Source organism: Protopterus annectens, chromosome 8.part1, assembly GCF_019279795.1.
Source record: "Protopterus annectens isolate FY-2018-M chromosome 8.part1, PAN1.0, whole genome shotgun sequence".
Taxonomy (NCBI): Eukaryota; Metazoa; Chordata; order Ceratodontiformes; family Protopteridae; genus Protopterus; species Protopterus annectens.
Genome location: NC_056742.1, coordinates 444,749,482 through 444,763,896, shown reverse-complemented (window position 1 = coordinate 444,763,896; position 14,415 = coordinate 444,749,482). Strand labels below are relative to the sequence as shown.

Here is a 14,415-nt window from a genome sequence, read left to right as displayed (position 1 = left end):
ACAGTGGTTTCTGTCTGTTTTTTGCTGCCTGCCCTGGTTCTTAGTCTTGTTTGAAGTGAAGAGAAGGACTATTTTTGTCATTTTACTTAATTATGTTTGGCTTTCCAGTCATAACCTTTTATTGTGTTTTCAGCATGGATGGCAAGATTCCCCTCTCGAGATGGAGTTACAATCCGGTTATGATGAGGGACCCCATCAAAATCTTCGCTACCTGTCAACTGCCTAGATTTCCACAAAATGTCCATATTTTTGCCTCTTATTTTTGGCTGTTACTCATAAAATTTTGGTTTTCTGGGAAATCACTGGCAAATTATTGAGGACTGAAATCACTAAATACAGACAGAAATGTGAGTCTCAGATGTCATATCCTTCAGAAAATACATGTTAACAAAAATCCTGTTATTTTCTAGCAACTTTCTACATTTTTAAGAGGAATATTTAAAAGTTGTCCCTATTTGGGGTCTTTGTACCCCATTATTTTAGGCTTTGTCCAAACTTCTTCAACTAAGAGGTTGATAGGTAGGAATTGCCAGGCACTTGCGTTTTTACTTTTTTCAAACTTCCTACCCTTCGGAAATTTTATGCTAATACAAAACTCATCCTATCAGCTTTTTAAGTTTGCAAGAGCAATGTTTAAAATTGTGCATTCTAACAGGTTGGTAGGTATGTTATATATATCCTGACACAATGACAGTTCTCAACCTTTTACCTCTAGAATTAGACAATGAAAAAATTGGGACGTATGTTAAATTCAGTTAGCGTTAACCGAGGAAGTTGATAAAAAAATTCGCAATTGAGAGTTGGACATTCTCCCGAAATTTGCAATTACCCCATTATCGCGAGATAGCTTCCTGGAGGGAAGGCTCTTAGACTTCCCACCTGTGTTGTTTTTTTGTCTTGTCATGTGGATTAGTTAAGTGTTTGTGGCGTTAACTTGGATGATGATGGTGTTATGATTAGGTAGTTCCATTACTTATCAAGGGTAGTAAGCTCTTGGGTTCTTTCAGTTTCTCGGGGTTTAATGGAGTCGTAAGAAGGAGTGTTTGTCATTGAGGTGGTGCACTTTCATAATCGGCCAATTAATGATGGAAAGGTTCACCGTGATCCCCGTTCATATAGATACTCACCCTGAATCAGACGGTGTGAGACCTGCTGCTAGCGACCCAGAAGTGCCTCTAAGGACCGCCGTGCCACAGACAATTGAGCTCAAAGAAGCGCGCAAGTTATCCACAGGTATGTTATCAAGTTATTAGCTTCGACGTTTATACTTTCTGAATGCCATGAAGGGTTATTTATTCTGGTTACTTGTTTGTGAATCTACAGCGGCTGGTTAGGAAGGGTTTCCCCACTATTTGTTTACCGGTTAGGACTCTGAAAGTCACTTTGAAAGGGAGGCCGCTCCTAACTTTGTCTTCCAACTCTAAAATGTTGAACTCGGCCATTACCTCGCATAACGTAAACAAATGGCCAAAATGCTTAGCAGTTACTTCAACTTGGAAGCTTACAAAAATGGTCAAACCTTGCCTTGTTATTGATTAGTTAATATGATTCAGTATTATTTATTGCAGATAATAGAAAAACAAAATAAATTGTCAACAATATATGATCCACTCTTATTGTGGATAATAGATTTCTTAAAACTCAAAATTAGGAACATCCCTCATAATGACATACTTTGAGGCATGGGTGGGGGTAACACTAAGCTTAATACTTCATTTAAGCATACTCATACGGCTCAACCTCTTAAAGTAAGAAGTTTGGATAAAGATACAAGTAATAAGGGACAAATGCCCCAAAATGTTGACAATGTTTAAATATTACTCTTAACAAACTGAGAAAGTTGGTAGAATAACAGGTTTTGTGTTAGCATGGATTTTCGGTAGGGTATGAAGTCTGGATCTGAAATGTTTGTTACTATTTTCTGACTTATCTTTAACATAAGTTTATGAAAACTGATCAAACATATGAGGTGAAAATCTGTACAGTAGCTTAGTACTGAGTGATGATCATTTTGAGAATGTTATAGTATTGAATATTGATTTCTGTTTATTTCTAGCTGTTGTAGTTAAAGTAGGCCATCACAGATTATGGGTTTGTGTAGTCATTATTTAAAAAAAAAAATCATACAACTGTTTAATGAGATTATTGGGTTTTGTGTATTCATACCTTAACAAAATCACAACTGCTAATGATTTTTAGTTGTGCATTGGCATGACTTTTATTTAGGAGTGACATTGAACACTTGGACAGAACAGCACTGGAATGCTTACATGATAAAAGTTGTTAGAGACCTAAAATAGCTGTCTGGAACATACTATTTGATATTGTTAATTCTTGTTCATTCCTTGCGTATGGGAATTGGTTCCGACCTCGGGACCAAGTTGGCCATCTTCCAAGCTCGCGTCGACTACAAACTCTTGAGCTAAAACTCTTACCCAGAATTCCCATCTCCCTGTTGCCTCTGATTTCGTTTGCCGCATCGCCATTCGGTCATGTCAAGCTACTTCTCTTGAGCCAAGTACAATATTTTGTTGTCATACTAGTCTAAAACAACTTTTTCTCTCAGAAAAGTTGCTAAATTGTTTTCTCTTACCTTGTCGCATTTAGCGACTATCTCTTCTTGAAATTTTTTCAATCCCCTTCATCCTTTTTACCGCAAGGTAATTTCTTCTTTACCATCGTTGGTAAACCCCTTTTCCTCATTACCTTCGGGTATTTCTTGTACCATTGCTGGTATTCTTTCTGATGTCCTTCTTTCCTATCATGGCAGATAACAACAAAAAAAAAAGGTAGTCCAGGATTTGAGATGTTCAGATTGTGGCCATAAATTACCTACTTCAGATGCACTTTCTCTGTGTCTATTGCTTGGGTGTGCCTCATTTATCAGTTGATCCGCCCTGTGGAATTTGTAAGAACTTATCTAACAGGATGTTGATTGAGAGGAAAAATAAATTGTTATTGAAGGGGCTACTCAAATCTCCTTTTTCAGAGGCTATTTCTGGGTCTGAGGCATCAACCCCTCCAAGATCCCTACCTCCTGGGTTACTCCACCTGCAGACGATCTGGACTGGCTCGTCGTGCAGCATGCATGGAAGGCCCCTGACACCGTTGAGGCCATTCCCCAGAGGCCAGATAAAATTTTGTCCCCTCCTGCTACTGACCCCCATTGGTCCAAAGGTCTTCCTGTAGATGCTCTGGTGGTGGCAGCTGCAACCAAGAAGGAACTGGTGGAAGAAGAAAGCCAGACTGTCCATCCGCCCAACAAAGAGTCACGAGCTCTGGACAGAATAGGGAAGCGTACTTTTGCATCAGCGACCTTTGCAATCAGGTCCCTGAATTATATGGCACACTTTACCAGGCTTCAAAGGGACTTAATTTCTGAGCTCTCTGAAACTTTGGCTGGTGCCGTGTCTGATGAGGTCCGTGACAAAGTGGCCTCTCAGCTGGCTACCATTGAATCGATATCAAACTCCTCCATGCGCCTGATATCTCATGCATCAGAAGTTGCAGCTAGAGCGACGAGTTCAGGCATCGTTTTGAGATGACAAGCCTGGATGCGCTTATGTAATTTCACAGAACCCTTCAAGGCTTCCTTTCTCAACTCTCCCATCGAGGCCTCTTCATTGTTTGGACCCAAGGTTAGAAGCACACTGGCCATATGTGAACAGGACGGTAAGACCCTTTCTGCCGTGGGTGTCCGTTATTCTTCCCCTCAATGTGCTTTTTCCAGAAATCAGAAGAGTGGGAAGATGTGGTACAAAAAGTCTCAGGGTCCTTTCTGTGACACACAGGCGGAGTTTTCCCCTAGAGGCAGAGGGGGAAACTCCAGGGAAGATGCCCTTTTCGGGGCAGAAGGGGTCCGTGCAACCAGGGTTCCAGGGACTCTTCCTTGCCAATCCTACCAGATCTCCTGAAGAGCAGCCCAACTCCTTTCCTCTGGAGGTGGTTGGGGGTCGTTTCTCCTTGTACCCTTCTGCCTGGCTAACCATCACCACCGACTCTTGGGTACAAAGGATAATAACCAGAGGTTACCATATTCCCTTCGATCTTTGTCTTGACCCCCCCCAACAAACTTACCCGATGTTCCACCTGTCTAGTCAGTGGGAAGAAGCAGCATTAGAGATAGCAAAGCAGCTAAGAAAGAGTCATCCATATAGTCCCTCCAGACCAGATAGGATCCAGATTCTACTCAAGACTATTTTTGGTGCCAAAGAAAACCGGGGACTGGAGACCAGTTTTGGATTTTGGTGTATTAAACAAGTTTGTAAGAGTACAAAAATTCCGGATGGTCACAATACAGTCTATCCTCCTGCTTTTGGAAAAAGACGATTGGATGTGCTCGATGGATCTTCACGATGCGTACTACCACATAAAAGTGGACAGGCCATCAAGAAGATTTCTGCGCTTCAGTGTGGGAGCTGGTCACTACCATTTCAGAGTACTGCCCTCCGGACTCTCTACAGCCCCCAGAGTGTTCACAAAGTGCATGGCAGTCATCACAGCTCACTTGTGACTACAAGGATTCCAGGGATTTCCATACCTAGACGACTGGCTCATCTCCGCCTCCATCAGACATCTATTGGAAGAAGCCCTGGCATACTCTCTCCTTGCTGCAGAAAGGCTAGGCATAACCATAATCTGGCAAAAGTCCAATCTCACCCCATCTCAGTCCACAGAATTCATAGGGTTCATTTTTGGATACAAAGAATTGCAGAGCATCCATTCCAGAGCACAGAATTCTAAGGATAAAGCAACAACTTATCCCAATCCTTTCAAGGGAGAAATCCATAGCTCACTCTGTCCTACAGCTGTTGGGTTCCATGGCAGCCTCCATCACCATTGTCCCTCTGGTCAGGTTTCACATGAGGCTTCTACAATGGCTACTGCTCACCCAATGGTATCCTTTTCAGTATCCTTTTTCAGCCAGGATTCGAGTAACTCACAGGTGCAAACAGGATTTAAATTGGTGGATGACCCACAACCCGCCACAGTGGTCTCGCCCCTTCTCTCCCCAGCAGCCCAAGGCTACAGTGACCATGGGCGCCTCCCTGATGGGATGGGGGGGCTATGTCAGGGACAGACAGTCCAAGGCACTTGGTCCGAATTGGTGGCCTGACTGCATATAAATGTTCTAGAGCTGAGGGCGGTGCTTCTGGTGTTGCAAGCATTCCATCCCCTGCTGCCATCTGGGACTATTGTGATACAATCAGACAACATGGCGGTGGTCTGGTACATCAACAAATAGGGCAGAACCAAATCTTACCCCCTTTGTCGAGAGGCCATGAGGATATGGCAATGGGCGATGGCTACCCAACCATTTTCTTCTAGCAACGCACATTCCCGGGAGTTCCAACGTGATAGCAGACAGACTCAGCAGGTGCATTCTACAATCTCACGAGTGGTCCCTGAATCCCTTGATAGCAGCGGAGATCTTCACCGCTGGGGCCGTCCTTGCTGCAACCTCTTTGCATCCCCAACCAATTACAAATGCAGCAACTACTAAGCCCTGATTCCCCCTCCGGGACAGTCACCCAGGGATGCTCTAGTCCACAATTGGCCCTCTGGTCTTCTTTATACATTTCCACCTCTCCCCCCTCATTCCCCAGTTTCTGAAGAAAGCCCGTCTGTTGAAAAGCAAGGTGATCCTCATAGCTCCATATTGGCCTCATCAGATTTGGTTCCCCTTCGTTTGGCCTCACCTGCTAGATCAACCATGGATTCTCCATCCAACCCAGAGGTTGATCTCCCATCCGCAGAATCTGACTCATCCCAAATTGGACAGCCTGAAGCTCACAGCTTGGCTCCTCCAATTCCCTTGATTGCCAGGCAGAATGATCTTGCTTTGCCAGTACGGGACATCCGTATTGCATCTCATAAGTCTTCCACTAGAATTACTTATCTAAGCAAGTGGAAAAGACTTACCTATTGTCTGAAAGAAAAGCAAGTAGATCCCGTTTCAGTACCAGTGTCGATAGTACTAGAGTATCTAGCCGATCTATTTCATTCAAGTCTATCGGCCTCTACCATTGGAGTTCATTTGGCTGCAATATCTAATTTCCATGAGGGTGTCCAAGACTCCTCTCTTATGTCACACACATTATGCAAGACCTTCATAAAAGGTGTGAATCATCTGAAGCCCCCTTTTAGAGAACCTATTCAACCATGGGACCTGTCATTAGTTCTACAATCTCTGACAATGCCACCTTTCGAACCAGCTTCTTCTTGCAACCTCAAATATTTGTCATGGAAAACCTTGTTTTTGGTTGCCATTACTTCTTCCAGGCATATCTCTGAGCTTCAAGCCTTATGCCTCAAGAGTCCATACTTGATTTTTCATGGAGATAGTGTCTTTGAGAACTAATCCTTCCTTTCTGCCAAAAGTGATCTCTGAAATGTCCATTAATCAAACCCTTGAATTGCCAGTTTTCTTTCCCAATCATTCAAACAAAGGAGAGTGCCTACATACCCTAGATATTGACAGGCAAATTTGCTTCTACTTGAACAAGACTAAGGCCTCTCGTAAATCAGACCAGTTATTTTTGGCCTTTTCTGGACCTAGATTAGGATGTGTTGTTGCTAAGGTCACATTGGCTAGATGTCATTTATACACAACTTAATATTCCATTGCCGACTACCATAAAGGCTTTTTCGACAAGGTCGGTGGCAACTTCTGTTGCCTTCCATGGCACAGCTTCTTTACATGACATCTGTGCAGCTGCAACTTGGGCTACTCCTCATACCTTCATCAATCATTACAGGTTGGATTTGGTCTCCAGTGGGAAGAGCATCTTTTTCTTCTATGGTGCTCAGGAATGTCCTTCCATGAGAGCCTCCCAGGAATAGAGGTAGCTGGGGACTCTGTCCCATGTGTAAGGAATGAACGAGGATTAACAATATCAGATAAAGAAGTTATGTCTTACCATAACGTTCCATCTGTATTGTTGATCCTCGTTCAGTCATTACGACCCTCCCTCCTTCCCCCTCCTGTGGCTTCTAGTGGAGCTCACCATCCGGTTCTTTTATGTCATTTGACCAGAGGTGGCCTCTACCTTCTTTTGACTTGCAAACTCATTCTGAGGTAACAGGGAGAGGGAAATTCTGGGTAAGAGTTTTAGCTCGAGAATTTGTAGCAGACGCAAGCTAGGAAGATGGCCGGCTCACTTCCGATGTCGGAAACGATACCCATACGTAATGACTGAACGAGGATCAACAATACAGATGGAATGTTATGGTAAGACATAACTTCTTTATTATATAGCTTATTCTCTCAACAGCTTGTACTCAACTGATTTTGAGTTGCTAGCTCTACAGAGACAAACTTTGATGGCGAATTGGTTGGCTGCTTTTAACTTTTATTAATATTTTATTTGTTCAGATGTACCAGAAGTGTATTTTAACCACTCTCTGCAATTATTAGCAGTGGTGTTTCTGTTGACAGTAGACGTGACTACTGGAACTCCAGTTGGAGACTGTGCTAAAAGATGATTAGCTGATTTTGTCAGGAACTGCTCCTCCAGGCTTCTTGTTAATGTAAGATATAATCAAGTCTCAATATTTTCTGATGGCCTGCTGCTTAGGTCTTTAAACCACAAGTGTTGGCATGATGTAGTCCTAGTCCGTGTGGGTGTAATCAACCTAAGACGTGCCTTTTATATATTTTGATCTCCCTCTGCTCAGGATAAAATAAAGGGAGGAGGTGTCTCCGTGTTCATAAAGATGGGTACACTGCTAGATTGGTCCAACAACATGACTTGTCTGAGCTGCTCCAAACCCGACCAACCATGGGTGCGATGCCCTAACATGAGTTTGGAAACCACACCTCCTACCTAATCTTACTGCAATCTCTTATCTGTCAGTTTAACACCATACTTAATGGGCGACTCCTCTATTCCCCCCCCATAAACTGGGAGACTTGTATGACCCATAATTCACTTGCCAGTGGATTTTGGACACTCAGTGCAAAGGCCGTGGAGCAACTAGTTTAGTTCCCCAGCTAAAGGTGCAAATATCCTAGATGTAGTACTCGTGAACATAGAGGGGATGCTGCTGCCTCCTGTGTATTAACTCCTCCCTGGTAATATCTGACCACAAAATGATTTCCTGTAGTATTAAACTAACCTAGAACCTCCATCAGACTCCAAACCGATTAAGAACTTTAAATTCAATTACCTCAAACTAAGTGACAGGTTATTACATTTCCAAGCCCCTCCAAACCTAGATGACATTCAGGCCTACTCTGAGCTATACACAAAAGCACTGTACAGCCACATTCATAGATGCGTTGAGGAGGTAACACCTTGCCAAGTTAAACCTGTGATGACTGGCAAAAATAAACTGCGCTGGTGGACCCCTAGCATAAATAGGCTATTCCCCAAAAGGAAATTAAATCCTCTCCAAAGCCAAGAAGGAACAGAAGAAACGGTGCAAAAAGACACACGCCAGTCTAAACAAAGAAATTAGAGAGCTGGTTAAATCTGCTAAAGCAAACTGAGGCAAAGATAGCCTCCCCGCTGAAAGATAGCCATAAGGCTTTTTTAATTATGTTCATAATCTCAGGGGAAACCCTCAGGAGGGTGGTGTGTTAATCAACAAGTTCAGTTCAAACTTCTCCTTCCCATCACTTCGACCACACCCAAAGAAATACCTGCAGCCATCTCCCTACCAGTCATTGAGAGAACAGGTGGTTACTTTGCTTGCTAAAGCCAAAAACACAACCTCCATGGGTCCTGACTGTATTCTAGGATGCTTCTCAAATAGCTTAAAACAGAATTTATCAGGCCGCTAGAAACTCTAACCACAGCATGTGGATAGGCTTTGTCCCAGAGGAAAGAAGGACTGCAACAATCATCTGTCTGCATTAGGGGGGCCCATCAACTTACTCAAGGAACTACAGACCCATAAGCTTGACCAGGCTTGTCTGCAAGGCCATGGAGAGAATTATCATGGACCTGATCAATAATGACATAGGAAATATCCAAACACTGGAACAGACTCAATTTGGCTTTGTCAAAGGGAGGTCTTGCCTTCTCAGTGTGGTGGACTTCTTTGAGAGAGACACTAGGGCCATGGCTGCTGGTAAAACAGTGCACACTGCTTATCTGGACCTTTCCAAAGCTTTTGACAATCCCTCACTCTGAGATCATAGATAAACTTACTGAGTTAGGCATAATAGTCTTCCCTGAATGGACAAATTGATTTTTTTCATGAAATGCATGCTACGGAGGAAGTACAAAAGTTTGTCCAACAGAAAGTGAGCTGTGAAACAGAAGGAGATTCTGCTTGTTCTTCTGTTAATAAAGGCCACAGAGGGACTGATGAAAATGCTGGAGAGAAGGGATGGAGTACAAGAGTTGACGAAGAATCGAGAGTACATTGGAAATGAAGCAGAGAGAGCATTTGGAAGATGGAGATGAACAGGAATAAAGCCAGTAACTTGAAAATTGACATGTGGGATTCCAAAGCTATAATTATATGTATGAAGTATGACCGAACAAGAAAATCTGGCAATACCAGACTTTTTTTGATTTGGGAGGGATTCTAAAGTGTATGCCCTACTTCATGTCATTAATGTTCTGAAAAATACTTGGGGGTGAGGGAGAATGTTAACCAAGTAAAACTTTTTATGCAGCATAATTTTCTTTGCATACTGTAAAGTGAAGTTTTCTCAGTTGTGTTTGTGTGTAATGATACTGTTGTAGACAGGTGCTCCGTTTTTTTCTTTCTGGTTAAAAGAGCATGACAAAAGAAAAATGAATGTGCTTTTCTCCTCCTTGCTTGGGAGAATGACTGGATTAAGGCCTGTAGCTTCATCTAGTAAGTTTGAGAGAGCAAGTAGAGTAAACTCAGTTAATCAGAACTCAAGCCACTGGCAAAAAAATATATATCAAAGAAATAAAGAAATACAGTGCATTTTTCATGTGTTGCACTTTTTCTCCCTGCAAAAACATACTTTACGTTTTTAGTGTGTGAAAAAGGAAGATAGGCATACATTCCCTGTCATTCCTCAACATGAGAACAAGTTAAACCAAATAGTATAGGGTACAGTACTAGTCAGGCTTATTTTTAATATCAAGTCAAAAGCAACCAGAAACTACAGTTATGGGTCATCTACTAATCCCCATGGGTGCCGGTTAACTGAGAGTTTACTGTAAATGAAAATGAACATTGAATATTAGGCTTTTTTCTAGCAAATGTATGCTTAGTAGTTCTGTATCTGGGCTTCATGTCAAATGTTCTCTGCAAGTATAGAAGTATTTTCCCAGCTATGAGAGCTATAAAGATTAGACAAAACCAGACTGCAGTTAGTAGAACCACAAGCTGCACTATGCGTCTTGGCATGGATAACCTTTCTCTTGGGTTAACTCAACTCTTATTAGTGTGGCTGTCAAATTGGAACATGTGCTCCTATTAGAGGAGGGCAAAACTTCAATATTTGAAGACAAATTAAAGAAAGTTATTTTCCTGTGCCACTGTCGAGCAGAGACACAAGTGATCCCCGGGGTGTATTTCCTATTTCCCATCTACTCATCAAGATTTTTCTTGAAGAGTGCTAATGAAGAACTTTGTTTGACATAGATGGGTAGCCTGTTCCAGAGTATGGGAAGTCTGTTGACAGGAATCTATCCCTCCAGCATGTCCTGTTTATTGTGGTGACAAGGTTTAGGTCCCTAGAACCGTGTAGCTCGGAGGGATTGGGATTTCTTTAGGTGTAGCATGCCCAACAGCTCTGGGTTTGACATAGCTTTATATGTTAGGCAGAGATCACCTCGGAGTGGGCGATGTGCTACGGAGAAAAGCTGGAGTTTTTTGAGACTGTCAGTGTAGGGCATCTGTTTGAGGCCAGTAATCTTCTTTGTGAGGTACTACTGTGGCCTTTCCAGCTGCTGCAGATATCTTGTTGAGGTACATTCCAAAAGGGGCGTTTTACTCTATAATGGGTCTGAGTGTCAAGTAGAGGGGAACAATGACTTTTTTTTTTTTCCCTTGGATGAGAACCCTTTTATGATGAGGTGTGCCACGTAGAAGGACTTCCTGACTACTGTGGCAATGTGACTATCAAAGAACAGACTAATGTCCACCTGGGTCCCAAGGTCTCATCACACATTCATTGTTAAGTAGACTGCTCTCTATGTAGTAGTTCATGGGTACAGAGCTTTTACCAAAGGGGATGACTATGCACTTTTTGGCATTGAGCATGAGGCCATGGCTCTGACACCAGGCCATCTGTCTCAGCGAGGTCCTTCTGTAGGATTTCTACCCTATGAACCTATGTACATAGTTTTGTGAGTTAGTATTAAGCTAATATGTTTTAGGGGGGTATTGTTTTTTTTTCTTTGTTTGTTTGAAGGCTTTCAGTAAAAAGTTTTGTAAGCTGTGACATAAGTTCAGATGGATATGACAAGAAACAATTGTATAAACTTTCAAACTACCAAACTATATGCTTGTAACAAAAGCTGAACCAAGACTTTTAACAAAAAAGCTGGTGTACATGAACAGTGGAAGTAATGTTTTAATACAGTGATGCTTTCTTTTGTGTGTTTAAATGTCAGTGGTCTCATAGATAACTACAAAAAAGAAAGTAGTGAACTATATTAAAAATGTAGGGTGCAGATGGCTATATTACAAGAGCCAGTGTTTTGGAAAGAATTGAACATGTGAATTTGATAAAGGTTTTCAGGATGGTTATTCAACGGAATACCTGACGCAAAGCAAACGAGGAGTACTTGTATTGCAAGAGGAGCTCCAACAGTGATAGGATAAAAGACAATGGTAGATTTGTAGTACTAAGGGTCTACTGGCAAGGGAGGAGGGTTACACTGGCATGTATTTATATTCTGCCTAAAACTACTATAATGGACCTTAAGAAAATATTGGGAGAAATAATCTGCTTTCATCAAGGAATAGGGTAGGGACTGGAATTTGATTTTCAGCAATGAAGATGTTTGGGGGCCCAGAAGGGAAAGTATAGCAGTGGAGGGTAGATTTTTGAAGAAATTTATGAAAATATTTGGCATGGAAGATGTGATGTCAGTGCTAGGAGTTGAGTAAATTTGCTTATTATTCCCCAAGATACAGAAACTGGGCTAGGTGTGACAGAATGCACATTTCACAGGAATGTGCATTTTAATTTGAAGGTCCTGATATGCACCCAGTAACTATTTCAGATCATGCACCAATATTTAAAATAAAAACACAGGATAATGAAATAAAAATGAGAAACTGGTGCAGAAATTATTCAGGAACTATTAGAAAAGATAGAAGTTTCTTCTGAAAATATAGCTACGTAGTGGGATAAAATTCAGGTGGAGTTTAAAAATAGGGTGGAAATAAAGGGAGGTATGGTTAAGAAGTAACCAGAATTATTTAGAGGGACTGACAGATGTTCAAGTATTGCAGAGTAGGGGGAATCTCTCAAAACAAGAAGAGGCACAACTGCATAATGCTAAACAGAAAATAAGGGATTACCTCCATTTAATATGCATGAGCTTAGAAAGATTGCTGTTAAGCAGCTGTTTTTTGATAGAGTACAAAAACATTTAGCATGACTCTGACAACAGACAGTAGAAGGGATTTCACGAAGCTTAGGGAAGCTGTAACAGTGAAGATAATGTGATCCTGTAGAGGTGTTAGACATACTTTGGAAATTCTGTAAACATAGCCTGTATAAAACGGAGAAATATGGACTTCAAGAAAAGGTACAAATTCAAATGTTTATGGAAGAATTAAATATGCCAATGTTTGAGGTAGATGAGGCTCCATTATTAGAGTTTATTTTATTAAAGTTGGGATAGGAGGAGAAGAGAAAAATGTTGATGTATAACCAATCCACAGGAAAGTCCCCCATGAATAAATGGTAGTCCTGCAGAAGCTTGGAAGCTAGGAGGGAAAAACTGAAATAACAAAACACTCCAGATCTTTTAGCAATATTTTAAGGCAAGGAAATACCAACGTCCTGGAAGAATGCAGTGGTAGATGTAATACCTACAGAGGGTAAATTACAAATCCATCAGATCCAGCTTCATACAGACCCATTTCAGTACTACACCATGGTTATGAAGTGCTTGTCTAGATATGGATTGGTGTGGTTTTGTGGAGGGAGGGCAAACATTTAACAACATTAACAGAACATGGATCCAGAGGGAAGTAGAATGTAAGAAAATGCCACTGTTGTTGGTGGGTCTTTATGCAGAGAACATTTGACAGAGTAAGTTGGGACTTTATGAGCATGGCAGTGGATGAAGTTGCATTCCCTGATTAAAATTATAAACTTGATTAGGAAGATATATGAGGGATCGGAAGTGAAAATTAAAGTGGGTGGGGTCCTCTGATAATTTCTGCTTGAGCAGAGGAACCATACATGGGTTTTCTCTTTCCCCTTTGCTATTTGCATTATATTTAGAACCATTAGCAAAGAAAATAAGGGAATCGGAAATCAAAGGATGCAATTGGTTTAGTAGTAAAGAAAAGCTGGCTGCATTTGCAGATGACATTTTTATATACGAGAGAACTAGAAAAGGACATTGCAGTGTTGTGGAACATTGAGACCATTTAAATTTTTTTTGGGATACAAAATTAACTAAACTAAAACAAAGGCAGTAAATTATGTACCCACACATGAATTGGTTCAGGAATATCCGTACTTATGGGGATATGATAAAGTGAACCATTTAAGAGTATGGATTAAAATGATTCTGGTGTGGCAGCCAAGTATGTGGGAAGAGACTAAACAAAAGATAATACAAAAATTGAGAAATTGGAAGTGGTGGTGGTGTATTGTATGGATAGTAAAATACAAGCAATTTAAAATGTTGCTTGTCCTTTTCTCTTACACAGCTCAGGCATATTTTTTATCAATCTGAGAAGTTGTGGGTAGTAATTAAAGAGCTGAAGGATTTTATCTAGGAGGGGAAGACACCAAGAGTCACGTGGGAGAAACTGAATATTTCAGTAGAACAAGGCAGATTGGGAATACTCAGTTTGAAGGGGTATTTCAGAGCTACACATTTAAGGCAGAAACATATAATTCAAAGTCAAAAGAGATTATGATGTAACCGGGGAAGCTCAAGAAACAAGGGGAGACTGGGATTTTGGATGCAGACCTTTAAGAAGAATAGTCATACAGAATATTATATTCATAACGTTGCAGAAAGTATACTAAGAACTAAGCCAACACAGGAGTTGAAAGAGGAGATTCTAGCAATAGGGATGACTGCAATTAGGGTTATAGACAATAAGCAAGAGGGGGCTGGAATTTAATGGAGAAAACTGGCAAAGGAACCAAGGTATTAGGAGCAAATAACTTGAGAGGGAAAGGTAATAGAATGGGAAGATACCAATAATTTTCTTTGGATTTCAGGTTAGGGATTTCCTTCCCCTATCAAGGATTGATGGAGTATAGAGAGAGAGAGTCCTAAA

The 14,415-nt window shown here is 41.3% G+C and overlaps 1 protein-coding gene across 1 annotated transcript in view; it reads left to right on the top strand.

Annotated features, from left to right (window-relative positions):
* The first annotated feature begins 875 nt into the window (after nt 1-875).
* Nucleotides 876-14,415, top strand: part of LOC122810396 (solute carrier family 12 member 4-like) — a 2,349,234-nt gene continuing 2,335,694 nt past the window's right edge. The window contains exon 1 of the mRNA XM_044081998.1: nt 876-1,233. Coding sequence (XP_043937933.1) covers nt 1,083-1,233 — 151 coding nt within the window. The 5' untranslated portion in view covers nt 876-1,082. The remainder of the gene's footprint in view (nt 1,234-14,415) is intronic.